Source organism: Bos grunniens, chromosome 3, assembly GCF_055505025.1.
Source record: "Bos grunniens cultivar Pamir isolate PY7600 chromosome 3, Bosgru_T2T1.0, whole genome shotgun sequence".
In the NCBI taxonomy this organism is placed as follows: Eukaryota; Metazoa; Chordata; class Mammalia; order Artiodactyla; family Bovidae; genus Bos; species Bos grunniens.
Window position 1 is genome coordinate 1,264,699 of NC_141167.1, and position 27,802 is coordinate 1,292,500.

Here is a 27,802-nt window from a genome sequence, read left to right on the forward strand (position 1 = left end):
TAACCCGTGCGCGGGACGAGCGCCAAGAAGGAAATGTAGACACTCAGCATGTGGGGTGTCTCTCTGAGAAGCCTGGCCGCCACATTCCCCTCGCTTTATTACCGTGAAGTGGGGCATGAGAACACGTACTCTTCTGATAGGCCACTCACTCAGAGGCCGTACAGTCAGGCGTCGGAGGCCTTGTTTGCGCTTTGCTTAGTTTCTGTCTGGGAGGTGGGTGAGCAGCAGGCAGGCATGCCCGCGGGCCGGGCTCGGGCCGCTCTGAGCCCCTCTGTGCCCAGGTGGACGTCGTGAGCCGCAGCGGGGAGAGGATCCCGGTCTCCGTGTGGATGAAGAGGGTGAAGCAGGAGCGCAGCCTCTGCCGCGTGGTCGTGCTGGAGCCCGTGCAGCGGGTCTCAGCCTGGGTGGCGTTCCAGAGCGACGTGAGTCCCGTTTGGGTTCCCAGCTGTGCGTCCCTTTACCACTCGGGGCCCGCCCCCCCCCGGCACGTCAGCACGTGGTGTTCCCCGGGGCCTTCGGGCAGGAAGAGGGCCTGGGACCTGGAGGGTGTGCCCGCTGCCCTCCTGGTAGCTGCACTTGGGCAGGGCATCCGGCTTCCCTGGCCTCTGTTCCCTCACCTATACACGTGGGATACGAGCCCGGCCCCCCAGCGGATGGTCTTAACACTTGGATAAAGTCATACATCGCCCCCGGGTGGTGGCCGGCACGCAGGCCGCACTTGAGGCCGGCGCGGGGTGCCGGGTGTGTGTGTGGTCCGTGAGCCTCCAGCGTGAGCCGGGCTTCTGTGGGTGCCTGGGGGAACACGCGTTTGGGAACGTCTGGCAGGGGACGGGAGACGGCGTTCTGAGGGTGGCTGCACTTCCAAGGGTGGGGCAGGGGGAGCACCCATAGCCTTGCCTTCAGCTGGAAGGCACGGAGGCTCAGTGAGGTTTAAAGCTGAAGCGCAGGAAACGTGGGTCACAAGGCTGACACCGGCTTTTCCTCCCAGGGCACCGTGACATCCTGCGACGGGCTCTTCGCACACCTGCATGGCTTCGCGTCTGGGGAGGAGGTGGTTGGGCAGCGCATCACAGACCTCATCCCTTCCCTGCAGCTCCCCGCTTCTGGCGAGCACATCCCCACGGTAGGTCCTCAGGGCGGGACCCGGGACACTGGCGCTGCCTGGCTGAGGCTGGGCCCTGTGGCCGCTGGAGTCTCTCTGTCTTGTGTCGGTCGAGTTCTTAGACCCAGCTTCATGAGCTGACGGCAGGGGTGTCTGCACTCGGCGCCCGCCTGGCCACCCCTGCCCCCGGTCCCGTTCCTGGAGCTCCTGTTGGGGCCTCTTTATTGAGAGGTCTGGGGGCTTGAGGAGCAGGAGTGACTGGTGGGTGTTGTCTCCCGCCCAAGTCAGGACTGCGGGTCAGGTGGTGGCGGTCGCTCGGCAGCTCTAGGGGGCAGTGGAGGTTCGGGCGGGGGTGGTTCTCTTCTCAGGTGGACCCCCCAGTTCCCAGGGGCCCTGTTTCACAACTAGCGCACGGCCTTCTCATAGAGATCGCGCTGCCAGGATTCACTGGATGTAGCAATCAGCGGCCTGCAGGGTCAGACAGACAGGGGTGGTCAAGCTGGGGTGAGGTCGGCTCTGCTGCTGCAGGAGATAGACCCTGCCAGGGCGTCGTGGGCTCTCCCTGGCTGTCCTCTGGCTTCTGGCTGAGAGCCAGGCCCTCCCGGGAGGTGGGGTACTGGCTTCAGTCCCTCTAGGTCGATGGAAGCCTCCCCTCCCGCATCGTCCTCTCTTTACGCTCCTTGCTCTGTCGTCAGACAGCGGGCCTCCTGAAGCCCGACGCTGTGGGGCTCAGCTGGCGCAACCACTGTGGGGACTGTTCGGCAGCCTCTTATGCTTAACTCTGGCGGGCTGGCATAAGTCCTTTTGGACATGCTACGTCACTTCAGTTGTGTCCTACTTTTCGCCACTCTGTGGACTGTAGCCGCCAGGCTTCTCTGTCCATGGGATTCTCCAGGCAGGAATACTGGAGTGGGTTGCCATGCACTCCTCCAGGGGGTCTTCCGACCCAGGGATCGAACCCACGTCTCTTCTGGCTCCTGCATTGGCAGGCAGGTTCCCAGCGCCGCCTGGGAAGCCCTTGCTTAACTCTGAACGTAAGCACGCTTGTGTCCCACCCCAGGCACACATCCAGAGGAGGTGAGCGTGCCAGGAGGCGCGTGTCTGTGTGTGCCGGGAGGCGCGTGCGCGCGTGTGCACCAGTAGGCGTGTGCAGGCACGCTCCCAGCAGCTCCGTGCTGGATCCACCTGCCACCTCTGCCGCAAAAGAGGCTGTGCCCTCTTTCCTCAGGGCTCACCGGGGCCCGGGGTCTTGCCAGGGGAGGCCTGGGGTCTTGATTCCGCCCCTGGTCAGGATGCAGGGCTGGTGCAGGGAGCTCCCCCATGTTCGGGCCTCGGGCCTCTGCAGATCTTGCGGGGGAACCCTTAAAAAGGAGGCAGGCAGCACTGGGAGAGGGGTAGACACAGGCCTGGGGACCGGGCGTCTCTAGAGCAGCAAGGAGCTGACCAGGAAAGCCTGTTACACGCTGCTCTTGTGGGATTTGCTCAGGAGAGCAGACAGGTTCTGAGCATTTAAAGCAGAGAAACACGATGGAGGACTTGGCTGTGTGGATGATGGGGGCCGTGGAGGCAGAGCGGAGATGGACAGACCACCTGGAGGCCAGCAGTCTGGGGAGCCCCCGCCCCCCGCCTGCAGAGACGGGTGCTGGGGCCTGGTGGTCCAGGTGGGGAGTGGGCAGGCACTCGCTTCCTGCAGGGTTGGGAGAGGGGCCAGGCTGGTCCTGGCGCGTGGCTGGATGGCCCGTGTGCACCGTGTTCGGGTTGTTCTGGAGTGGGAAGCGGCCGTGCTGGCTTGGGTCCCAGCCCAGCCACGGCTCTTGGTCAGGCCTCTGCCATCCCTAGGGTTGGGGTGGGGTGGTGGGGAGATGAGGCAGGAAGAGCAGGGTGGAGGGTGGGTGTCCCGGGGGCACCCGCCGAGCAGCAAAGCCTCCCAGCTTGGGCCACCGGAGGTGCCGCGGTGGGCACAGTGGCGTGTCTTTCTTCCAGCACCTCAAGATTCAGAGATCCGTCGGAAGAGCCAGGGATGGAGCCACCTTCCCTGTGAGCCTGAAGCTGAAGTCCCAGCCGGGCAGCGAGGAGGCTACAGATGGCGAGGCGGCCCCTGGCGGGGGCTACTCAGCATCCATCTGGGTGTTCTCCACCATCAGTGGGCTCATCACGCTCCTGCCGGACGGGACCATCTACGGCATCAACCACAGCTTTGCCCTCATGCTGTTTGGTTACGGAAAGGCTGAGCTCCTGGGCAAGGTGGGCCGGGGGCCGGGCGTGACCCCCTCAGGCCTGTGCGCCCTGCCTGCTGCTGCAGTGGCCGGCTTCCCTGGGGACTTGGGCCCAGAGAGCGGGACCTCTGCCTTGGCCCCACGCCCCACCTGTGCCCGTTTGTCTGGACCTCCGACAGAGCCCTTGCGTGCCTGGTGCCCCCCAGGAGAGGGAAGGGGCTCTGCCCAAAAGCCTGTCCCACACGAGGTCTGGCCTGAGTTCCTGCAGGGTGGCGTCACAGCCTGCATGCCTCCTCCCACCATCCGGGGGTGGCGGTGGGTCGGCTCGGAGGGGGCGTCTCTGTAACCTCTTTCTTGGGCTGGGCTGGGCTCTGCGGGTAGGCGAGCCTGTCAGGCCACCTGAGGGGGCCTCCCTGGTGGTCTCGGTGGTCCTCCAGGGCTTCTGGGGAGGGGCATGGGCCCCCACTCGGTGGAGGGGTGGTTCACACTGGAGGGAAAGGCTGCTGGATGTATGCTGTGTCACTCGGCACCTGAGCAGCCCCTGCCCCTGGCCCCACGCCGGGCTGGCCTGGCTCTTGAGGTGGGTGCTGGCCTGGGCTCCCCATGCCTTCCACTGAGCACCTCGATGCCCATGGGCAGCCATCGCCTCGCGCCACCCTTGCTGGGGCCAGCACTGCACGCCAGCCAGCCAGCCAGAACTTTAAGCAGAGCCTCAAAAGAGATCCTTCCCTGTTTTCTAATAGAAATGCTAGTTTGAATTAAATGAAACAGTTCAATTGAAGTCAGCGACCACATAGTTGGAGTACTTTCTGGACAAGGGCATCCCACAGGAACGTGGGGACACCGAGTCCTTGCAGGGAGTCTGTGAACGCAGGCTGCTTAGGGTTTGCTAAGGGAAAGAGGAACTAGTTACGATTTCCATGGTGGGCGTTGGGGGTGCTCGGACCTGCCGAGAGGAGCCTGACCCGGGGCCGTCCTGGACCCCATCCGGGCCTGCTCGCATCCTGACCCGGGGTCGTCCCGGACTCCGTCCGGGCCTGCTTGCATCCTGACCCGGGGTCGTTCGGACCCCGTCCGGGCCTGCTCGCGTCCTCTGCTCTCTGCCCAGGCGGGGCCTTGCCGAGTTCTGAAGCACCCTTTGTCCCTAGAACATCACCTTCCTGATTCCCGGTTTCTACCACCACATGGACCTTGCCTACGACAGCTCCTTCCCTCTGCGGGACCTGGCCAGCTGCCTGGACGCTGGCAGCCAGAGTGGGCCTGGGGTCAGCACGGGGGACGAGCCTGCGGGCACAGCCCAGGGTGAGAACAGCCCCTCCTCCTCCTGGGCCACCCTCTGCACGGGAGAGGAGCTGGAGCTGGGGGTGGGCGTGGGCGTGATGGGGGCGGTGGTGGCGTGGGGACCCTGCTCTGTGGACTTGGTGGTCTTCTCTGTCTCTTGTGGGCCTTCCACGTCCCCAGGGGATGGGGCGCTTGCGTGGATCTCACGGCTGTGTTGGCGCAGAGCGCAGGACAGGAGATGCCCAAGTGAGTCACATGTGCCTGCACCCGGCGGCACAGCTGGTTGGCAGTCTTGCTGTGCGAGTAAGTGACGCAGCTTTCTGTAAGCAGCCGAAGGTGGGACTGACGTCAGGTCCATCCCTGAGGCAGCAGTCTTGTAGGATTTGTTTAGTTTTGTCTATTCCCAGTGTTTTTTTTTTTTTTTTCTCTAATTTACTTACTTATTTTTAGCTGTGCAGGGTCTTTGTCGCTGGGCAGGCTTTTCTCTAGCTGTGGAGAGCAGAGGCGCCTCTCTAGTCAAGGTGGAGGGCTTCTCGCTGCAGTGGCCTCTGCTGGGGAGCAGTGGCTCTCGGGTGCCTGGGCTCCAGTGGCTGAGGCTCGTGGCTCTGGCTGCGGCTCGCGGGATCTAGATCACAGGCTCAGCAGCGGTGGTGCCCGGCCTCACCGCCCTCGGCACGCGGGCTCATCCCAGACCAGGGACTGAGTCTGCGTCTCTTACACGGGCAGACGGATTCCTTACCCTGAGCCACGAGGGAGGCCTTCCAGTGCTTTTAACTGAACATTTAGGATGACTCCAATAAAAGCCCCGAGTCCACACCGTGACGCCGTGAGACCATGTGAGGGGCGCGGTGCGGGGCTTCTGCAGGTGGAGCCCCGGGAAGCAGAGGCCCAGCGGAGGCTCCGGCAGCCTCCAGGGAGCTCACTTCCACTCCAGGAGGCTCGACCGGGCGCCCTGGTGTCGGCTCGGGGGCCCTCCCAGGCTGGCGCCCTGGGTGCTGTCACCTGAGGGCGAGTCTGTGGAAAGACCTGGACTTGGAGGAAACACCAGTGGATTTAATACAGTCAGGGAGGGGAGATGTGACTGTGGTGTCGACGGGACGTGAGTGCTCCCTGTCAGATGGTGTGTGTCAGGCCTTAGGTGTGACTGTGTGAGTCTGATGGGACGTGAGCTCTCCCCGTCAGGTGTGTTTGTCGTGCTCGGGTGGTGTTGGGGTGTCTCCCTGTCAGGTGTGTTTGTCATGCTCGGGTGGTGTTGAGGTGTCTCCCCGTCAGGTGTGTTTGTCATGCTCGGGTGGTGTTGGGGTGTCTCCCTGTCAGGTGTGTTTGTCGTGCTCGGGTGGTGTTGGGGTGTCTCCCTGTCAGATGGTGTTTGTCGTGCTCGGGTGGTGTTGGGGTGTCTCCCTGTCAGGTATGTTTGTCGTGCTCGGTTGGTGTTGGGGTGTCTCCCTGTCAGGTATGTTTGTCGTGCTCGGTTGGTGTTGGGGTGTCTCCCTGTCAGATGGTGTTTGTCGTGCTCGGGTGGTGTTGGGGTGTCTCCCTGTCAGGTGTGTTTGTCGTGCTCGGGTGGTGTTGGGGTGTCTCCCTGTCAGATGGTGTTTGTCGTGCTCGGGTGGTGTTGGGGTGTCTCCCTGTCAGGTATGTTTGTCGTGCTCGGTTGGTGTTGGGGTGTCTCCCTGTCAGATGGTGTTTGTCGTGCTCGGGTGGTGTTGGGGTGTCTCCCTGTCAGATGGTGTTTGTCGTGCTCGGGTGGTGTTGGGGTGTCTCCCTGTCAGATGGTGTTTGTCATGCTCGGGTGGTGTTGGGGTGTCTCCCTGTCAGATAGTGTTTGTCGTGCTCGGGTGGTGTTGGGGTGTCTCCCTGTCAGATGATGTTTGTCGTGCTCGGGTGGTGTTGGGGTGTCTCCCCGTCAGGTGTGTTTGTCGTGCTCGGGTGGTGTTGGGGTGTCTCCCTGTCAGATGGTGTTTGTCGTGCTCGGGTGGTGTTGGGGTGTCTCCCTGTCAGGTATGTTTGTCGTGCTCGGGTGGTGTTGGGGTGTCTCCCTGTCAGATGGTGTTTGTCGTGCTCGGGTGGTGTTGGGGTGTCTCCCTGTCAGATGGTGTTTGTCGTGCTCGGGTGGTGTTGGGGTGTCTCCCTGTCAGATGGTGTTTGTCGTGCTCGGGTGGTGTTGGGGTGTCTCCCTGTCAGATGGTGTTTGTCGTGCTCGGGTGGTGTTGGGGTGTCTCCCTGTCAGATGGTGTTTGTCATGCTCGGGTGGTGTTGGGGTGTCTCCCTGTCAGATGGTGTTTGTCGTGCTCGGGTGGTGTTGGGGTGTCTCCCTGTCAGATGGTGTTTGTCGTGCTCGGGTGGTGTTGGGGTGTCTCCCTGTCAGATGATGTTTGTCGTGCTCGGGTGGTGTTGGGGTGTCTCCCCGTCAGGTGTGTTTGTCGTGCTTGGGTGGTGTTGGGGTGTCTCCCTGTCAGATGGTGTTTGTTGTGCTCAGGTGGTGTTGGGGTATCTCCCTGTCAGATGGTGTTTGTTGTGCTCGGGTGGTGTTGGGGTGTCTCCCCGTCAGGTGTGTTTGTCGTGCTCGGGTGGTGTTGGGGTGTCTCCCCGTCAGGTGTGTTTGTCGTGCTCGGGTGGTGTTGAGGTGTCTCCCTGTCAGGTGTGTTTGTCATGCTCGGGTGGTGTTGAGGTGTCTCCCTGTCAGGTGTGTTTGTCGTGCTCGGGTGGTATTGGGGTGTCTCCCTGTCAGATGGTGTTTGTCGTGCTCGGGTGGTGTTGGGGTGTCTCCCTGTCAGATGGTGTTTGTCGTGCTCGGGTGGTGTTGAGGTGTCTCCCTGTCAGGTGTGTTTGTCATGCTCGGGTGGTGTTGAGGTGTCTCCCTGTCAGGTGTGTTTGTCGTGCTCGGGTGGTGTTGAGGTGTCTCCCTGTCAGGTGTGTTTGTCGTGCTCGGGTGGTATTGGGGTGTCTCCCTGTCAGGTGGTGTTTGTCATGCTCGGGTGGTGTTGAGGTGTCTCCCCGTCAGGTGTGTTTGTCGTGCTCCGGTAGTGTTGGGGTGTCTCACTGTCAGATGGTGTTTGTCGTGCTCGGGTGGTATTGGGGTGTCTCCCCGTCAGGTGTGTTTGTCGTGCTGGGGTGGTGTTGGGGTGTCTCCCTGTCAGATGGTGTTTGTCATGCTTGGGTGGTGTTGGGGTGTCTCCCTGTCAGATGGTGTTTGTCGTGCTCGGGTGGTGTTGGGGTGTCTCCCTGTCAGATGGTGTTTGTCATGCTTGGGTGGTGTTGGGGTGTCTCCCCGTCAGGTGTGTTTGTCGTGCTCGGGTGGTGTTGGGGTGTCTCACTGTCAGATGGTGTTTGTCGTGCTTGGTTGGTGTTGGGGTATCTCCCGTGTCATGCAGCACCTCCGAGCTCCCGGCCTCCCCCCCGTGCACTCCGCCCCAGTGTGCACAGGTCCAGCAGCTGTGCTCGTGGCCTTAGCTGGTCTGTGGCGTGTGGCTCTCGCTCCCTTGTGGGGGTAAACCCACCCCCCTGCTTTGAAAGAGCAGACGTCCACCGCTGGACAGCAGCGATGGCCCTGGGTCCAGTTCTTTAATAGATGCTTTGTCAGGCTGCTGACTCTCTTTGAGTGACCCCTGTTCTTAACGTGGGATTTCCTTCATTGTATCTGGGGTTTTCTATCTGCAAAGACTCCTTTTTTCGTCTGTTTTTTTTTCTCTGTCACTGATACCCTTTTCTCTTTTTCCAGAATCTAAGTTCTTTCAATGTGTGTGTGACTCGTGCTCTTTGTAGGAGGTGGGCGGGCAGCGTCACAGGAGCTCTGCCCTCACGGTCTGATGGTGGGCCTGTGGGCATCGCATGCTTGCCCGTGGTGCCTGTCCGCCACTCCTGCCCGCAGGGGCCGGGCTCTTCCCGGGCGCCTCCCCCGTGCAGGCTGCTGCGCAGCACGGACATCGCGCCCCTGCCAGCCCAGTCACTGCGGTGCCCCAGCCCTGCTGTACGCTGGCACTCTATCTGGCCTCTGGAGCCTGGGCAGAGCCAGGTGGCATAAGCATAGCAATGAGGCGGAGAAGACCCCACACTCCAGAGGGAGACAGAGCTGGGGAGGCTGTGCCTCCTCGGGCCCTCAGGCCAGAAGGAGCAGGCGGCCTCCTGGGCAAGGGAGCAGGCTGGGCGTGGCATGGAGGCCAGCAGCCCTGAGGAGAGGCGCAGCCTCAGGCCGCAGGCCTCTGGTTCTCTCCCGGAGTCAGAGAGTGGAGCTCCTGGGGGCTGTCAGCAGTGAGAGGCCCAGGCCTGGGCTGGGAGCCAGGGCTGTGCTGTGGGCGTGGGCCTGGCAGCACTTCTGCCCCTGCCCAGCGCACAGGAGGAGGCTTTCAGTGGCATGCGCTAGCCAGTGGGAAACACTCTTTTTTGCCAGATGCAAAGGTGGACACCGAGACCCCAGAGCCAGCGGAGAGCCAGGACACATGCCCCACGGCCCCCGGAGGCCCCCTTCCCGCCTGCCCGCCGGGGTGAGCCCTCGAGGGAGGGGAGGTGCGCGCGGGAGGGGAGGGGAGGTGCTCTGGGCGCCGGAGGTGGCACCGGTGCCCCACATGGCCGTGCCGCCGCCTGCTTTACGGGGAAGGAAGTGTTTAGTCAGGGTCCAGCGAACTGGTCCCAGCATAACTTCCTCATTTGGAAAACCCCTTGACCCTGTTTGCTGTGCATTTTTAAACAACACAGTATTCCATCTAGAGGAGCAGGGCTCAGTTTGGAAAGCTCAGGAAAGTAGGAGTGAGACCCGTTTGTTCAGTGGTCACAGTCCTGCTGTGCAGCGCTTCTGTGTTCTCAGCCAGGTTCTCGTTTTGAAAAATCCCTTTGAGACTGAGTGGCAGCAACGCGCCCGCCTCGCTGGGTCTTCTCCTCTGCCCCTGGGAGGCCTGCTCCCACTCCGCATGGTGCCCCTCGCTGCCCCGGGGTCAGGACGCAGGTCAGCAGGGCCTGTCCTGAACCTGACCGGATGCACTTCCTCGTCTCTGGCTTCTTTTGCTAGCCATCGTGTGAGGCTTATTGACACCGCACAGGTTTCAAGTTGTCTTGAAATGATGTTTTAAACCCGTGCTGTGTGAATGTGTGTGTTTAAGTACTGAAGCATAACGGTGAGCAGCAAAAGTGCCCCAGCTCTCCTCCAGACCACCTCCCGTGCCCTGGAGGCTGAGCCCTCGCTACACAGACGTGTGTGCTCGGACACGCCCTCCCACACGTGTGCACGTGCTGGAGGCACCGTGCGTCCCCGGGGCAAGCCTGCCCCTCGAGCGGCACCACGGCCCGCAGACGCAGCCCCTGCCGCTTGCGTCCAGCCCTAGCTTCTGGCTTCGCTTCGGTGGTTGCAGCAGCGTGGACCCATCAGTCCTGGCTGAGTGCTCACACTCACGGGGCAAGGAGGGGAGGGTCCCTCGCTCCTTGGTTCCCCTGGAGAGTCCTGCGGGTCCTTGGAATCCCGCTCATAGCCGCCTCCACTGCCGAGGTCCTTGAGCGGGGCCTGCCTCTCGGTGCCTCTTCCTGGCCCTCTGCTGCAATGCTTACCCATTGCTGCACGCCTGTCCCCCAGCCAGGCCAGGCACGGCCACTCTGTTGCCCTCGGGGCCACTGTCCAGCCTGGGCTGACCCAGGGCAGCGCCCAGCACTGTGCCATGTGGGTGTTAGTGGCCGGGCTGGGCCCCTGTCCGTGGCTCCGCAGTCACCTGGGGCTGCGGTGGCCTCTTCCTCTGTGGTCCCCCATCCCCAGCGTGCCGGGGGCTCTGTGCTCTGGCTCCCAGGACCCTGCACCCAGCTCTCCCAGCCCCGACTCCTCTCCCTCTCCCGCTCTGCGCTGTGGATCTGGTGGCGTTCGTAGCTGTCATGGTTCCTCCCCTTTCTCCCCTTACCTCCCGCCGCGCTGGGAGCCTGACCACCCTCGGGCCCGGTGAGCGTGGGGACCGCAGCCTTGAGCACAGGGTCCTAGCACTCCGACTGAGCCTGGGTGAGTCACTGCTGAGTGTGGATTTGTCTGGAGAACGTGTGACTTGGTGTTTCATTTTTTTAACTTTGTCATAGAAGTTCACCTTTTCTCCTGTCCTGTTCATGGTGGTAATCACTTTGTGCTCGTCTCTGCTGGAGGGGGAGTCCGTGTGACCTCTGTGGCTCCTAAGTGACTGTGTCGTCCTGCGTCACAACCCGCAGGGGGGACAGCATCCCAGAAGGAAGCCAGTCACCGCCCGAGCGCCCGCGAGACGTGCCCGAGGGAGGCCCACCCGCCCGCAGCGGCTCGTCGTCACCCGAGGGCCAGCAGCGCTCTGTCTCAGAGCAAGAGCAGCCGGTGACAGCAGAGCTCCTCAGCTGGGGCCTTCAGCCAGGGAGTCGATCTGAGCTGGGGGACACGAAGCCATTTCCTTCCCAGGAAGACTCCGAAGCTGCCATCCCCGGGGCAGACAGGAGTGGTGGGGACGAGACGCATGGCCCATGTCAGGAGGTGCGGGCGGGGCGGGGTGGCACCAGCGAGTCAGGCCAGGGCCCTGACGCTGCCACGGCCGCGCCCCACACCGAGGGTCATCTGGCCGGGCAGGACCCCGAGGGGGAGCAGAGCGTGCTGCCGGGAAGCCCGCGCTCGGCCCCCAGCGCCCCAGGGACGCTGCAGCTCTTGTTCTCGACGCCACCTTTGGACGAGCCCTGGCTGGGGGCACAGCAGGACAGGGAGGAGCTGCACACGTGCCTGATAAAGGAGCAGCTGTCCGCCTCGAGCCTGGCGGGGCCGTGGGGCGTCTCCTACGCTGAGCTGGTCCTGACGGGGCAGCCCCCGCCCTCTGCCCCTGCTTCCTTGTCGGACCTGAGAGCCACAGACCCACGGGGCGGCCGCTCGGGCAGCTCCTCGGCCTGCTACGCCCTGGCCACCGACCTGCCCGGTGCCCTTGAGGCTGTGGAGGTCACGGAGACTAGCGAGAATTCGTTTTCCTGGAACCTCAAGGAGCTTGTTTTCAGGGACTGGACAGACCGAACTTCTTCCAACTGTTCGTGTGCCACGTCTGAACTCGGGGGCACACCCTCGCCTTCGCTGGTGGGCTCGGACGCGGACGTGGGTGCCCTGCCCAGGCAGTGGTCAGATGTGCTGGACGACCGGGAGCTGCTGCTGCTGACTGGCACCTGTGTTGATCTGGGTGGGGGCCGGCGCTTCCGTGAGAGCCGCCTGGGCCTGGAGGAGACAGAGCCGTCCCAGACCTGTCTGGTGTCCTCCGAGCACCGGGATGTGAACGGCCTCGACAGCCCGAGCTGCGTCCTCCCCGTGCCGGGAGCCGGCCCTGAGGACGAGTGCCCGTTGGAGGCGCCTGGGCTGAGCCTCCAGGTCACCTCCACGCCCGTGAGAGCCGAGGGCCCCGGCCCTGCACCCTTCAGGGCGGCTGACCTGCAGCCGGAGATCCAGGAGGGCACCTACACGGGGAGCTGCTACCACCGCGACGGCTCGCAGCTGAGTATGTGCGGCTGGGTGGGGCAGGCGGGGGCCTGGTCTCCTGCTGCCCCCAGAGTGGGCTCTGTGGGGCTGGGGGGCCTCCTCATCCTGGTGTCTTGGAGGGCTTCACCCCCGGAATAGTGTGGCAGAAATGATGAATTATATTAAGAAAAGAACCTGAAGTTATAGTTTGCCTCTTGAAAGTTAGGACCTCAAGTGCGTGTGCTGGGGGCAGCCCGGGGTACAGGCCGCTGTGTGCGGTGCAGCAGGGGGTGGGGTCCCAGAGCCCCAGCCACGGCAGTCCTGCCGGGAGGGGAGGCGGGGCTTGGGTCGCCACACGCTGTCGGGCTTCAGGGGCAGCCAGGTCTGGGTGAGCACCGCGCCCCTCCAGGGTGGGGAGAGCGTCTGTGTGGCTCTCCACACTGTCTTCTGACATTCTGGGTGAGGTTTGCCACGTGTGGGATTTCACATCTGCATGTGGTCCGTGTACAAGGAGGCTGCCCGCCCGGAACCCCCGCTCCGGGGCTGGCGGTCAGCCCTTGGCTTGTCGCTTTTATTTCCCTAATTTCCCAGCGGTGCTGCATTTCAGCCCGTTGTTTTCCTCACTGCCAGTTTCCTGGCATTGACTACAGGGCTTTTTTCCTAACCTTAAAAGAGTTTCACGAGTAATATATGTTATTTCCAGAAATACTAGAAATAAAAGACTAAAAAGAAGAAAGTAAAAGAACCTGTAAACCCCCTGCCAGGAAGAAGATAGTCACATTTGCTTTGCTGTGTCCCCAGGAGGCTATGTCAACGAGCACCTGTGCCCGCTGGGTGCTGTGGTGGGCACAGTGTGCAGAGCGGGCGCACCTGTGTGTGTGCGTGGAGGGTGCTGGGGCAGCTTCTTTAGGCTCATCTGCATTGGTGGCTGGGGGCGGGTCCCCAGAGTCGCTTGGCCTCTGGCTGCCCCTGGCCCTGTGCCGGGGAGGTGCGGCCGCCGGCCTCACCACGCCTTTCTGCGGCCGGGCCTCACCACGGCTGTGGGGCTCAGTGGGGCCCGGTCTCACCGCCCTCCGCAGGTGTGCAGTTCGAGGTGCGGCGCGTGGAGCTCCAGGGCCCGGCCGCCCTCTTCTGCTGCTGGCTCGTGAAGGACCTGCGGCACGGCCGCCTGGACTCGGCCCTGCACACCCACCTGCTGCTGGCCAGCCTGCCGAGCTCTGCCCACTCCACCTGCGAGCCGTCCGCGGCCAGCCTGGGGGAGGTGGGTGTCTGCGGACGGCGCCTGCTGTCCACTGCCCCTCCCGTCAGCGCCCCGTGCCCTCCAGGGCGGGAGAGGCTCTGCGTGGCTCCCCATGCTGCTGTCCGACCTGGGTGAGGCGCGAGCCGCACGTGGCTTCCAAGTCTGCATGTGCTGCGTGTGCACGGTGGGGCCTGGTGAGCGCCAGTTTGGACTGGCACACTGAGGCCCTGGGTGTGCCCTCTGGAGAGCAGTCTCGGGCTGGGGACCCCAGGGGCCCGAGGAGTGGGCGGGGCAGTGGCTGCCGCTCTCCCTGCCCACTGTGCGCAGGGGGCCACGGCCGCCTCCGCTGTCCCTCCTTCAGCGTGCTGCGTGTGGCCCCTCAGACTTGCCTTTGTGGTCACAGGTGCTTGGAACCAAGCCCTGGTTTGAGGAGCCCCCCAAGGCCGTGGAGCTGGAGGGGCTGGCGGCCTGCGAGGGGGCGTACTCCCTTAAGTACAGCACGCTCAGCCCGATCGGCAGCGGGGCCTTTGGCTTCGTGTGGACGGCGGTGGACAAGGAGGCGAATAAGGAGGTACTGGGCTCCTGAGGGGTGGGGGGTCTGGGTGCTGGGGGGTGGCTCTGATGCACCTCACACCCTCCCTCCCCGTCCCACTGTGGGTAGGCCTGGGGCGTTTGCTGACCATGCTGCCTGTCCCTGCAAACCCCCAGGCTGCCCGGATGCCCCGGGCCTGGCCCGCTGCTTCCTGGGAGGGCCCGTGTGGCACCTGTCGCCACGCTTCTCGTCGCTGCCGGAATCTGCCGTGGCTGCAGGCTTGGCCGGACAGCAGGGGGGTCTGTTGAAAGTCGTGCTGGTTTTAGAGATTTTGAGTCGACCCGTCTGGTCCTCTGCTGGCACTGACGATTGTGCTGCCTTCTCTATTGTTTCATCTCCTCGCCTTCTTTTCCTTCCTGCTGTCACCTTGACTTGGACGCGCAGAGCCGTGAGGAGTAACAGGTATGCCGCCCAGCCTCCTGGTGGGCCTCTGCCCACTCCAGTGACTCCTTTCGTTTCTCGATGGATACCTTTTGTTTGAGGCTCTTTCATCTCTTGATGGATACTTTTTGTTTGAGGCTATTTCATTTTCAGTTCACTTTTTTTTTGATTTAAGGAATAAATGTTGACTTAGGCCAAATGACTTTGCAGCATCTATTGCAGTGATCATGTTCTTGTTTGTTTTATTAACATGTGAATAACCACAGTCAACTTTTATTCGTAGACTCAATCCTTTATTGCCTTATAACATTTTTTTAGTGTGTTGCTGAACTTGGCTTGCTAATACATATTTTTTAATATTTATAATTTTTTGGCGGCTCCAGATCTTAGTTGCAGCACGTGGGATCTTTTAGTCACAGTTTGTGGTATCTAGTTCCCTGACCAGGGATCAAACCCGGGCCCCCTGCCTTGGGAGTGCAGAGTCTAAGCCCCAGGACACCAGGGAAGCCCCCTGGCTTGCTAATGTTTTTATCTGGGATTTTCTCATTTACATTCATGTGTAGATGAGTGTTTTTCCTTTCTGCGCGTTAGTTGTGTGGGGCCCGCGGAGCTGGGGGTGCCCGTGGTGGCTGGCGCCGTGCCGTCGCGTCTGCAGGTGCTCCTGGGACGCCGGTGGTGGCTGGCGCCGTGCCGTCGCGTCTGCAGGTGCTCCTGGCCAGAGCTGCTCCCCCTGCTCGCCTCACTCTCGTGGCACATTTTCTCCTCTTTGCTGGACTTGGCAGAGAATTGCTCATGTTTTTCATCAAGTGTTTCTTTTCTTTATGTTGCTTTTCTGGTACTTTGTGTAAACTTTGCTTTTTTCTAGCTTCTTGGATTGAATGTGTGTTTCTAAGCTGTGACTTAACACTGAGCGCTGTGTCGTGTGGAGTTTTCTGAGTGTGCTCACACCTCCTAAGGTTTAAACACACTGCTCTGGGCGTCACGGGCTTCTTGGCTGACTCGTTAAGTTTCTGTTGCCATCTTTATTTATCCGCGGGCGGTCACCTCATTATTGGTCTGCATCAGCAACCCAGCGGGCACTGTGGGCTTCCTCTTCCTTTTTTGTGGCCGCACCACACCATTTTTTCCATGTATTTGTCTTCTGTCCGCCCATCTTGTGGAACTCTCTGGTTAGTTCTCCAAACCAACATGATTGACATTTTTGTTCTTTTTTTTCCAGTTCTCAGGCCTCTTATTTCATTTTCTTGGCCGGGACATCCAGTCCTCGGTTGAGAAACTGGGGTGACGTGGGGTATCTGGGGAACACCCACTCCGAGACCTCAGCGCTGGTCTTGCCAGGAACACCCACTCGGAGACCTCCAGGGCTGGTCTTGCCATCAGCCCCCCGGGTCCTCCATCACCCGCATCCTGCTGCTGTGCAGGTCGCGCAGGTCCACTCGGGACTTCCGGCTGGCTGCCGACTTGCTCCTGGCCCCCTCAGGCTGGACGGTTGTTATCAGCCTTCTTCTTCCACGTTCCAGGACTCCTGGGGGTGGAGGTGGGGGTTAGGTTGGAGTGGAGGCTCCACAGCTGCCGGGGGGCCGGTGGGAAGGGCTGCAGTGACACCCCGTCTCTCTCGTAGGTGGTGGTGAAGTTCATAAAGAAGGAGAAGGTTTTGGAGGACTGTTGGATTGAGGACCCCAAGCTTGGGAAGGTCACTTTAGAGATCGCCATCCTGTGCAAGGTGGAGCACGCCAACATCATCAAGGTGGGGTGCCGTCTCATGTCCGCACCCGAGCGCGTTGCCTTGGAGGTGTCCTGGCAGGGCCGGACCCAGCTCGCGTCTCTCTCCAGGTGCTGGACGTGTTTGAGAACCAAGGCTTCTTTCAGCTGGTGATGGAGAAGCACGGCTCCGGCCTGGACCTGTTCGCGTTCATCGACCGCCGTCCCAGCCTCGACGAGCCCCTGGCGAGCCACATCTTTCGACAGGTGAGGCCGGGCCTGGCCGCCTGGGCCCAGGACTCCAGAGTCAGTGAAGCTGGACCCGGCCTCCGGTTTGGGAGTGTTACTGAGTAGGACACGTGTTTCGAGAAGAGAATTCTACTGTTGAAGTAGAGAGAGTGAGGTTGGGGTTGGGGAGGAAGTGAGGCCAGGCGTCACCCTGGGGTGACCGGGGATGTGGGATGAAGATTAAAGTGTGTTTACATTCACATGATCCCCACCCAGCCTCAAGGAAGAACCAGTGCAGCTCTCGGGCTGGGCTTGCAGGCTGTGCATCTGATCTGAGTCCTTGTCCGCCATGGGGAGACCCTGCGCATTTGTACGTGGACCTCACTCGAGCCAGTGTCTCACAGGGCTGCTGGGGCTAAACAGGGAGTGCAGAGGCCCCCGTGCAGCACGCCCGAGTCAGGCGCACGGGAAGTGCTGAGTAGATGTAGCTGCCCGGTTAATTGACCTGCAAAGATTGCGGTTCTGGCCATCTCGGTTATTTGTCTTGGTTTCTTTCGTGTCTGTCCGTGTATTGATCTTAGTCTGTTTGTTATTTTTTGGAAAGGGAGAGTAGCCAGCTAAGTAGAAAGGTGTCCTGTGAAAGAGAAATTGGGTGTTGGGGTGGGGCAGGGGAGACAACAGTTCTTTGGTTTGGGGAATGTGGGAGTTTCATTCCAGATGATTCCTTGCTCCCTGGAAAAGGTGGAGGGATGCCAGGGGGTGCGGGGTGGGGGGATGTGACCAGTTCACAGGTTTGCTCTTGGTTTCCTGGAGCTGACTTGGTTTCTAATAACAGCTTCCATGAACTGGTATTTCTTCCCCAAAGCTATGAATGCCCAGAAATTACTGGATTTCTGAAATTAAATTTCTGAGGCACCTACTTGTAAGTTTTGGTCATCACAGTTCTGCCCAAAGAATGCCACCTCTCCCTGTCTTCCTCCCCTGGAAGGTTATACAGGCTTCTCCTTTACTTGATGGTGGAGGTTTGTTTCTGAAATCTTCATGGCAAACAGGTTTCCGTGTGACATGACACGTGGAGTCACTTACCCACAGCTGCTGCCTGACTGCTGTTCATTCAGGGCTCTGACGCCGCTGACTCTGCAATAAGTCTCCCGGCCCTTTCGTAAATCAGTGTGCACAGTGGGCTTCACGTGTAAACGTGGACTCGGGGCTCCACAGAACGGCAGTGTCGCGTGCAAGTGTGTGCGTCGCCTCCAGCTCTGGGTTGCGTCTGCTCGGTGCACGGCTCTCCTCTGTGGTGAGCAGCTCCTCACCCGATTCGGGCTTGTTACTGCTTTGCAGTCAGTAACCCTCAAAGTTGTCCATATTCAGAGCAGCACGTGGTTTCTGCTTCCCACCTGGGCCTGATACGTACACGTGCCTGTGTGTATGTCGGTGGATGTCCATACACGTGTGAGCGTATGTGTGAATGTGTAAGCACAGACATCCGTGTGCGTGCGCATATCTGTGCAGTGTTACGCGTGCACATGCACACGCGTCGTCTATACACAGATGTGCAGGTGTGCACACGTCTGCGTGTGTGTGTGTGTAAATACATGTTCATTCATTCATTCTGGCCGAGCCAAGAGAACTCTGTTTTGCTCGTGCTTAGTCTTTGCGACCCACTGGACTGCAGCCCACCAGGCTCCTCTGTCCCTGGGATTTTTAAGGCAGGAGTACTGCAGTGGGTTGCCATTTCCTTCTCCAGGGGATCTTTCCAACCCAGAGATTGAACCTGTGTCTCCTGTGTTCCCTGCATTGCAGGCAGATTCTTTATCTGGTGAGCCATCGGAGAAGCCCTCTTTATTTATTTAAAGTTAATTAATTCAGCTTAGTTTGTCTGCCATTAATTGTTGCTTCTGACTCAAAGATATTCACTTGTAAATGTAAAATTTTCTCTAACGATCTGAATGACTGTGTCCACGAAATCACGGTGCTCATCGGTACAGCTGGTGTCCGAGTGGTGAGTGGGGTCAGCAGTCTTACTAATTTTACTTAAACTTCACTGAGGTGCTACTGCTATTGATCCCCCACACTACACGTGCCGTGTGGGCAGGCAGCAGTACATCCTAGTAACTACCCTCTCGAAGTGGAGACAGTGGAGACTGATGCACTTGCCCGTTTCCCGGGAGTTCTTTTGAGGCCGCACCGCTGAAAGGCTGCAGGCGTTGGGGAAAGCATGGCTCCACGCTGCGCTGCTCTTTGAGAAGCTGCCAGAGCCTGGAAGTTGCAGCCTGGATACTGGGCTTCTGCTCCCAGCCCTGCTCGAGTTGCCCGATGAGCTCTGGGGAAATCACTGCCCCTCTGGGCCTTCTCCTGGGCCACTGCCCACACAACCCAGCCCACACTCATTCAAGCGTCCACCACGCGTCCTGTGGCTTCTGCTGCCATCTGTCTGTCCTCCCTAGACGATCGTTCTGCCTGTCGTGGGGTGAGTGAATGTCTGCCGGGGAGGTCACTGGTGGCACACAGACCGAGACCTTAGAAACGGTGTTTATGAGGGGCGTCCCTGGAAGGGCACAGGCGCAGGCGAGTGGGTCCCGCAGGGCCGTACACGCGGTGCCTCTCGCTGCCGGTGCCGCCTGGTGTTCCTGGGGATTTGCCAAGGGGCAGGCCTGGTGGCTCGGATGGTAAAGAGTTCCTGCAACATGGGAGACCCGGGTTCGATCCCTGGATCGGGAAGATCCCCTGGAGGAGGGCACGGCAACCCACTCCAGTATCCTTGCCTGGAGAATCCCAGGGATGGAGGAGCCTGGCAGGCTACAGTCCACGGGGTCACACAGAGTCGGCTTCACCTTCTTTCTTTCTCTGAGGCCTTGTGTTCAGTGTCCTTTTCACAACGGTGGCCCCTGTTCCAGCTGGTGTCGGCCGTGGTGTACCTGCGCTCCGAGAGCATCCTCCACCGGGACATCAAGGACGAGAACATTGTCATTGCCGAGGACTTCTCCATCAAGCTCATCGACTTCGGCTCGGCCGCCTACCTGGAGCGGGGCAAGCTCTTCTACACCTTCTGTGGGACGATCGAGTACTGCGCGCCCGAGGTCCTCATGGGGAACCCGTAGGTGTCCTGGGCGGGCAGCCTGTGCTCACACCTTCCGCGGCAGCAGAGGGACGATCGGGTACTGCGCGCCCGAGGTCCTCATGGGGAACCCGTACATGTCCCGGGCAGGCAGCCTGTGCTCACACCTTCCGCGGCAGCAGAGGGAAGCGGCTTCAGGTTGTGCCTCTGTGTGATGAGGGTGCCGAGTGACACAGTATGCTTCGGGAGGTCAGTGGGCAGGAAAAGGAAGCTCAGTCGGGGAAGCCAGGGGTTCATTAGACTGCCTTCTCACCTTTTGTGTTTGGAGTTCACTATAATCAAAAGTTAAGAAAAGATAAAGAGTCCCCAAATTTGGGACTCTTCAAAGGCATGAACAGAATTTTTTTAGTTGTTTATTTTGATGCCAGCACCAGCAGGCTAGTGCGCTGGTGTGCGGTCGGGCTGGCCACGTGAGGCATGAAGCGCCAACGCAGGGCCCGTGCTGGGGTTCACCCACTGCTGCTGGCGGTGCTGGCGCTGACCGGCTCGCCTCCATGTCAGCTGGGCGTGGGGCGAGCCCCTGCTCTTGCCGAGATGAGAAGCGGGTCCAACTCTGTGCTGGGGGCCTAGCTGGGGCAGGGCCCAGTCTCAGGGAGCTCAGGAGAGAGAAGGTCGAGACGGAGCTCAGGGCTTGTAGGGCTCCTCTGAGCATGGAAACGGTGCTCAGTGTTTGTGCCCCAAATGCGTAGATTTCTGTCTTGTCCACATGCAATGGAACTGGTCTTTACCCGCATGAGCTGAGCTCCAGGCAGGTCTGATTGCGGGTGTTTCACTGTGTCTCTTTAACACGCCCTCTGGAGAAGCGTGGCTCTGACGAGTCTCCCAGGCATGCTCGTGGTTAGAGCATCCAGGACCTTCACCGCAGGTTCTGCCTGTGTCTTCCCTCTCGTTTCCACATCCTTCCATCCCTGGGTGGGAGACTGGCCTCCACTGCTGTCGTAAGGACAGTCCTGTTGGCCCAGGGCTGCGCCTGTGGGCTCACGGGTGTCTGTGGCTGCTTCTGTGCAGCTGTGGCGGAGAGGGTTAGTGTCCAGAGGCCGCGCGGCTCCCGCCTGCGCTCGTCACCGGCTCTTTACAGCAGGAGTGCCGACTCCTGCTCCGCTCTGGCGTTCTCTCCTGGCCTCCAGCGTCCTTGCCATCTCTTTCTGCTGAAGCCTCATTCTCTTGTTCTGGCATTTCCTCTCACTTCCTGAGCTCTGCCCTCATGGTTGCCTCCTGGCCCCCTGCCCCCGGCTCCTGCCTCCTGGGGTCCCCGGCCCTCTGTGGCCCCTGGAAGGCAGAGGCTCCTCTTGGGCCTCTGCTCACCAGCTCCCTCAGCTGCCGCATCTGCACTCCTGTCTGATGAACACAGCTGCTCCCCAGGCTGCCCCCGCCCCCACCCACAGCTCCAGACCTGAGGGACCAAGCACGCTGGCAGCGTGGGGCCTGGCCCTCTGTGCAGGAAAAGGTGGATTCACCCTGCTGGTCTGCTGTGGGCATTAGGGTTGAACCATGCAGATGGCTGGCAGAGAGCCGGCCTCTCAGAGCCCAGGGATGGTAGCTGGGAGGAGGGGATCTGTAAGCACAGAGGAGAACCAAGAGCACCCCGGGGCGCCATCCCCGAGGCCCGCTCCTCCAGCTGGTGGCCGCCTGGACTCCGCGCCCCACCGTCTCCTCCCTCCTGCTGCTGAGGGCTTGCTTCATCCTTACAGAGGCTCGCCTGTGCCAATCTCACCTTGGGCTCCTTCAGGTCTCTTCTGAAGGGCAGGCTGCCCTGCTCTGAAGCCGCCATGGCTCCCCAGGTCCCTGGGGGCCTGGCACTGCCTGCACTCCTGGGTGTTCCCTCCTCCTCCTCCAGGAAGCTCCCCAGCGGACACTGTGCTCAGCCCCTTGCCACCTGCTGACTTGGTCTCTCCACTGCTGAGTGGGCCTCTGCTTGTCGTCTTATCCCCAGTGGCTGGCGGGGGGCGGACGTGGTCGAGGAGTATGGTGCGTCTCGCTGGGGGTTGCTCTTGGATGACATGCGGGGTCCTGGCTGTCTTGTGGGGCTGGCCCAGCGCCCCGAGTGCCTCCTCTTCCTCTGGCAGGTACCGGGGGCCGGAGCTGGAGATGTGGTCCATGGGGGTCACGCTGTACACGCTGATCTTCGAGGAGAACCCCTTCTGTGAGCTGGAGGAGACCATGGAGGCCGCAATAAACCCCCCGTATCTGGTCTCGGAAGGTGAGCTCGCACGGGCGGACGTCCTGGGCTGGCTCCTGTCTCACAGCAGTGCATGGTGTCACCTACACAGGCACAGCTGGCTCGCTCTCTCTTCCGTTCCTCTCAGACTTTGATCTGAACAGAAAGGCGATTTGGAGGTGACTTTGATGTCATGACTGATCTTAGGGAAGTTTGGACCAGAGGGGCTGTCTTCTGAGGGACACACTGGTAGCCTCTGAGCATGGCCGGAGGGAGGGGGAGGATGGACTTGACCCCCCCAACCGCTCGTGTGGAACCAGGGTTCTGTCCCTCCTGGAGCGCCTGTGAGCTGGCTCCCCGCAGAGCTATTAGAGCGGCTTGCATCTGCAGTGCCGACCCCTGCCAGCGGGCCTGGATGGCCCCTCAGACCCATGCCTGGAGGAGCTCCAGGGAGCCGGACCACAGGGTTCTGAGGTCTCCCAGTCGCGACATGTGGTCCAAGAGCACTCATTCATCACCACAGGTGGTGAGGTGACAGGCGCCCTTAGGCATCAGGCCTGTGCCTGGGTTCTTCGCTCAGGGTGGAGGCCCGAGTCTCAGTCCACTCGGGCTGCCATGCCTGCCCATCACAGGCCGGGGTTTACAGCGCTAACATTTATTTCTCACAGTCTGGAGGTGGAGATCCTGAGGTCAGGGTGCTGGCGGATTCCGGCTGGTAGACAGCTGCCTCTTCCTGTGTCCTCACGGGGCAGAGAAAGGAGAGAGCAGGCCCTCTGGTGCCTCTGCTGATAAGGGCACTGATGCTGGGGGGGGGGGTGGGGCACACCACCTCATCTGACCCCCTTCACCTCCCAAAGGCCCCACCTCCTACTATCATCACACGGGGAATCTGCGGGGGGTACAGTTCAGTCTAGAGCCACCTGGAAGAATTGTAGAGCTTTCCTAACGTTCTGGATCCCCATGATAGTGGGGCTCTTGCAGCCTGCTGCTGCAACTTCTGGGGCTGCTCCACCTTCTGGGGCTGCTCCACCCTGGGGGATGCTCCACCTTCAGGGGCTGCTCCACCTTCAGGGGCTGCTCCACCCTGGGGGGCTGCCCCACCTTCAGGGGATGCCCCACCCTGGGGCTGGGGGAGCTGCTCCACCCTGGAGAGGCTGCTCCACCTGCGAGTGGGCTGCTCCGAATTCTACTCCCTGGGCTCTCAGGACAGTCACCCGGGCACTGAGGTCTGGAGTGGCCCTGGTTGCGGTGACACCCACGCTGTTAAAGAAAGTGGGAGCCAGATGCAGACTCAGGGCTGGGGCTCTCCTCAGCACTCATGCGCCCTTCCCGTGGGGAGAGACCGGGGCTCCGCAGCTGCTCCTCCCTCCCCTCCCGCCACGCGATGCCTGTGTCCATGGCTCTGTGTCTCCAGAGCCCCAGCGGGCAGCCCACATGAGGGCTGCTGCCCCCTGGTGTCATGAGCAGCGTGGGAGCTCTAGCACTAAGCTTTCATTTCAGGGGCCCCACACACCTCCCGCAGCACTTTGGGAAGCATGGCCAGGGACCCTGCCTTCCAGAAGCCCCACGGTGCTGGTCAGAATCGGTGGCCCAGGCCCTGCACTCGCACAGTGTGCGCCACCCACCCCCAGCCTGGGCCACCTTCAGCCCTCTGACCACATGCCCTTCCATCCCCAGACCTCATGAACCTCATGTCTGGGCTGTTGCAGCCTGTGCCCGAGCAGCGTACCACCTTGGAGAAGCTGGTGACAGACCGCTGGGTGACACAGCCCGTGAACCTGGCAGACTACACCTGGGAGGAGGTGTGTCGGCTAAACAAGTCAGGTGAGCAGCCCAGCCCGTGCACTGTGGGGCAAGGGGGTCCCAGTTGCCCCCTGCCTCTGGGGGAGGGGGGCTCCCTCCTACGCACTGCCCTGGACACCAAAGTGAGGGCCCAGGGCTAGCCTGCTGCCTGTGAGCCGGACTCCAGAGGCCCTGAACAGCCCCAGGGGCCTTAGAAGGTGGGTGAACACCCGTGGGCACCCGTGACAAGGACAAATCCACAGATGAGGTGGAGGCCTAGGGAGAGGGTTTGTGAAGTGCTGATGGCCAGAGCAGGCCGAAGCGAGGAGGAGAGCGGAGGGCGAGGGAGCCGGGGCCCGCAGTGGGCAGCGGCGGCCCTGTGCGTCCGGGGCCCGCTGCGCGGGGGCTGTGTCTGGATGTGCAGCTCCGGCACAGCGGCGGGGTCCGGCAAGTCTCGAATGATGCTGGGTGGGCTCTGCAGGGTTCCTCTGGTGCCTTCTGCTCTTCAGAATGCCTCCAGAGGGAAGCCAAGGGTTTCAGAATGCTGTTGCAGGCAGGTGACGCGGCCTACCTCTCTCCCCCTTCAGGGAGCAGAGCTCTGTCCACCGTTGGTCTGGAGCTGGACGGCAGGAGCCCCAGTGCCGCGGCTCGGGCCCCGGAGCCCCACCGGCCCTCGTGCAGCAGGGTGGGATCCAGAGCGCCGGCTGGCCCAGCTCCCTGCCGCACTGCAGACTCGCTTAGGGAGGCACGGCTTTCTCAGGCGCCTTCCGTTAGGGAGTAAGCGCTCAAGAATTAGGCCTAGCTCACTTTCTAAAACCCATCTGTTAGAACAAAAGCCAGTGATGCTGTGCTATTTTAGGTTTACAAAATAGACGTGGAATTCATTTTTTTTCATGGCCTTGAAAAAACATGCTAGTGTTTGAGTTTTGTACTACTAAAGGGCTTTTCATTTGTGAATTTCCAAAAGGCACACGAGAGGTTCTCGATTCTCTTTTTACTTTTGTACACGTGCCTGATTTCGGTTTCCTCTGACTTGGTGTACGCTTGTCTGATACGTGGAGTGTGGAGAACTGTTTGCCAAATGACCAAACTGTTTATTTCCTTGAACGTTTTCCAAATTAAAGCAGTTTTATTAGTAAACAATTACCCTGACTTGGACCACATGAATTCTTCTGCAGTGCTGGTACGGGAAGCACTTCATTTCCTTATTTTTCTATCTGTGCGTCTCCGTGTGCCACAGTGGTGCCGCCTTGGTCAGCTTGGGGGTCCCTCTTTGTGCCCAGCAGGTCTGTGCAGCTTCGCCAGTCTAAGGAGACTGGAGGCATGGTGTGTCAGCCATTGCCCTTGTGCAGAGCTCAGCAGGGCTGGCCCATCATCTGTCTCTGCTCTGCTGTCCACCCCAACCCCTCCCAGCACCTCAGCACCCCATGACTATGCAGAGGTATCCAGCCCCGGGGACCGCCCACTCGTGACTATGTGGGGGCATCTGGCCCAGGGAGCCCCCATGACTATGTGGGGGTGTCTGGCCCCAGGGAGCCCCTGTGACTATGTGGGGGTGTCTGGCCCCAGGGATCCCCGACCCATGACTGTGTGGGGGGTGTCTCCCTCACCCTGTGACTATGTGGGGGCATCTGGCCCAGGGAGCCCCCTGTGACTATGTGGGGGCATCTGGCCCAGGGAGCCCCTGTGACTATGTGGGGGCGTCCGGCCTCAGGGAGCCCCCTGTGACTATGTGGGGGCGTCTGGCCCAGGGAGCCCTTGTGACTATGTGGGGGTATCTGGCCCCAGGGAGCCCCCTGTGACTATGTGGAGGCATCTGGCCCAGGGAGCCCCCCGTGACTACGTGGGGGCATGTGGCCCAGGGAGCCCCCCGACTATGTGGGGGTGTCTGGCCCCAGGGAGCCCCCCGTGACTACGTGGGGGCGTCTGGCCCAGGGAGCCCCCCGTGACTACATGGGGGCGTCTGGCCCCAGGGAGCCCCCCGTGACTATGTGGGTGCATCTGGCCCAGGGAGCCCTTGTGACTATGTGGGGGTGTCTGGCCCAGGGAGCCCCCTGTGACTATGTGGAGGCATCTGGCCCAGGGAGCCCCCCGTGACTATGTGGGGGCGTCTGGCCCAGGGAGCCCTTGTGACTATGTGGGGGTGTCTGGCCCCAGGGAGCCCCCTGTGACTATGTGGAGGCATCTGGCCCAGGGAGCCTCCCGTGACTACGTGGGGGCGTCTGGCCCAGGGAGCCCTTGTGACTATGTGGGGGCATCTGGCCCCAGGGAGCCCCCCGTGACTATGTGGGGGCGTCTGGCCCAGGGAGCCCCCTGTGACTATGTGGGGGCATCTGGCCCAGGGAGCCCCTGTGACTACGTGGGGGTGTCCGGCCCTGAATGCCCCTCTCCCCGTCCTGATCAGGACCCAGTGCAGCTCTCACATACTCAGATAACTCCTCCCCTCTAGGCTCCAATCCACCCTAATCTGAAATTCAGCCTCTATTTTGTATCTGTTTTGGAGAGAGGGAGTGGTTGGGGTCAGAAGGAAACCTTTCATTTTACCCCCTGCTCAAATAGCAGGAAGAAAACAAAACCAAACCCGAGGCCCCAGCACCCCTTTCCCATGTGTCCTCACTCTGCCGGGCCGAGGCTCCTACCCAGAGGACCGAGAAGATGCTCAGGGCCAGCCTGCCTCAGGTGCGATCCTGTGCCCAGTTTCCAGTATTCGTGTAGGAAGTATGCAGCTATCTTGATGACAGTTCATTTTATTCTCCACTTCCGGTATATAGGATTTCACCATCCCTTTCCTTTAGGAAGTGCTGCCTGAGTCTCTCTGACGTCTCAAGAGAATGACGAGGACTCTTCCTCTGTCCAGCAGAGATAGTAAAGGCAGGACTTTTAGAAGTGTATTTTTTAAAGTCTGTAGTAAGTTAGTGACATTTACTGTTCAGAATGAAACAAGTCTTATGATATTCTAAGAACTCTTCAAAGGTTAAAAAAAAACCCAAATATTTTCCTTTGTAGTTTCTATGATGCTTATAATACAGAAGAAGTTACAGAATGCTTTTTTCAGACAGGTGTGCAATGGGCTGAAAATGCAAAGTTCTAGGTCTCCAAGAACTGTTACTTCTGTATAAGAAAAATAATTAAAACTCACCTGATTTGTTGGCAGAGGAAAGTCTGAACGCTTTGAGAGTATTCTCTGCAGAAAGAATCCAGGCATTAAAGTTTTGAGGCAGATGCTGAAAATTTTTCCTCCCCACATTACAGTCAAGATTCCAAAGAGCAAGGCTTTCTCAGAGCACTGACGTTGCTGCCAACTTTCTGGAGTGATCCCTGCACGCCAGCCACTACTCTTTCTAGACCTAGACGCCTATTTAGGTTCTGTGACTCCTTCCAGGGAGGCACACAAGGATGTTCTTAGACTTTGGGTGTAAAAGCATTAACGTGATTAGCTTTGCAGTACTGACAGCTGCATATTTCAAGGAGAAAATCAGGGTAAAAAAGCAAATCAATAGAAACAGAACCATTTCTTGAGTTCCACACGGTTTACAACCTTCCTCTTCTTTGACATAATCCTTTTGTGAAAAGATATATTTTTAGCACCCCGTCTGGTGCCTGGCCTAGAGCAGGTACTCTATAAACTGTATCCATGCAAAAATCAAGTCCTTTTCCTCAGTTCAGAAACAAGTAGATAAAACAAGAAATGCTTACAAATTAAGATTTGGACTTAAAACTGATGGAATTTAGGCAGCTGAGAAAGTACACTCTTTTGTTCTTCACCACTATCCCCTTTTGAAAGATGCCCAGTTTCTATATCTGAACGATTACAGGTCTATATCCAAAATTTAAGAATAAATGCAAATTAGGCTGCAACAATTTCATCCCAGAAGGAAACCATACCTCTAAGTTGGGAGGAACTTTTTAAAAGAAAAACCGTAGATTTGTGGAGTTCCTTTGGACAGTTTAAACACATCTAGAATATGTGTGTTTTTATCAAGAATTATAATTGGAGCTGGCAAGAAGGCTGGGCGCTTGTCTGCAAAGGACGGGCTGCAGTCTGAGACGGTTGCGTAGCTGTAAGGGGAACTCCTGAGACCGTAAGGCTGTTCCTGGCAGGTGCTGCTCTGGGTAGGCGGGGGCGTCCCTGGGTCTGGCCGAGTTCTAACTCCTCAGAAGTGCGGAGCGGGGCTGAGACCCGGTCCTCCGCGGCCCCCAGACCCCATTTGGAACCCGGTGATCACTCCATTCTCATTTCAACTCTACACTAAAATTCTTACTGGATACAGATTACACATCGAATCTTAAATAACGTCACCTGGGACGATTCCATCTTACTCAGACCGCCCAGTCTCTGCCTTAAGCTACTTTCTCCGGGGAGGTTACTGCGGGACCAGGGGGGCGGCCGGTGTGAGCCGAGGTTACAGTTTTCTCTTACGGAAAGCGAGCGTGTGGGGAAGGGGCTGTTCATTTGTTCTGCCAGCCGGGAGCTCCGGAAAGCGGAAATCCGGGCAGAGTGGGCACGAAGTAGGGAGGCCGCGGTCCGAGAGCCCACGGTGCAGGCAGCCGGACGCAGGTGGAGAAGGGCCGGGCGGAACTGCCTC

The 27,802-nt window shown here is 60.0% G+C and overlaps 1 protein-coding gene and 2 long non-coding RNA genes across 11 annotated transcripts in view; 2 read left to right on the top strand and 1 right to left on the bottom strand.

The window, feature by feature from the left end:
- Positions 1 to 24,362, top strand: part of PASK (PAS domain containing serine/threonine kinase) — a 35,423-nt gene extending 11,061 nt beyond the window's left edge. For 2 of the 8 annotated variants that reach the window (XM_086374739.1, XM_086374749.1), the window contains exons 5-18: positions 282 to 422; positions 989 to 1,123; positions 3,086 to 3,346; positions 4,467 to 4,620; positions 8,990 to 9,083; positions 10,774 to 12,056; positions 13,096 to 13,277; positions 13,660 to 13,827; positions 15,851 to 15,976; positions 16,063 to 16,197; positions 19,056 to 19,255; positions 21,343 to 21,476; positions 23,112 to 23,258; positions 23,804 to 24,362. In XM_086374739.1, the coding sequence (XP_086230865.1) occupies positions 282 to 422; positions 989 to 1,123; positions 3,086 to 3,346; positions 4,467 to 4,620; positions 8,990 to 9,083; positions 10,774 to 12,056; positions 13,096 to 13,277; positions 13,660 to 13,827; positions 15,851 to 15,976; positions 16,063 to 16,197; positions 19,056 to 19,255; positions 21,343 to 21,476; positions 23,112 to 23,258; positions 23,804 to 23,997 (3,354 nt within the window). In that variant the 3' untranslated portion in view covers positions 23,998 to 24,362. Of the gene's footprint in view, positions 1 to 281; positions 423 to 988; positions 1,124 to 3,085; positions 3,347 to 4,466; positions 4,621 to 8,989; positions 9,084 to 10,773; positions 12,057 to 13,095; positions 13,278 to 13,659; positions 13,828 to 13,964; positions 14,391 to 15,850; positions 15,977 to 16,062; positions 16,198 to 17,210; positions 17,347 to 19,055; positions 19,256 to 21,342; positions 21,477 to 23,111; positions 23,259 to 23,803 lie in introns of those variants that run through there. The other 6 variants (XM_086374769.1, XM_086374759.1, XR_015154521.1 and 3 more) reach the window with 5 other exon arrangements.
- LOC147374784 (uncharacterized) lies at positions 14,765 to 15,044 on the top strand. The gene is made up of 2 exons (XR_015154547.1): positions 14,765 to 14,884; positions 14,935 to 15,044. It is a non-coding gene; the product is annotated as an uncharacterized LOC147374784 (long non-coding RNA).
- On the bottom strand, positions 24,322 to 27,782 carry LOC147374785 (uncharacterized). 2 transcript variants are annotated; one of them, XR_015154544.1, is made up of 4 exons: positions 27,637 to 27,782; positions 26,356 to 26,400; positions 25,856 to 26,065; positions 24,322 to 24,531 (listed from the first exon to the last, which is right to left on the bottom strand). It is a non-coding gene; the product is annotated as an uncharacterized LOC147374785 (long non-coding RNA). The 2 variants fall into 2 exon arrangements; XR_015154542.1 differs by having other exon boundaries at positions 27,102 to 27,747.
- Positions 27,783 to 27,802: the final 20 nt, after the last annotated feature.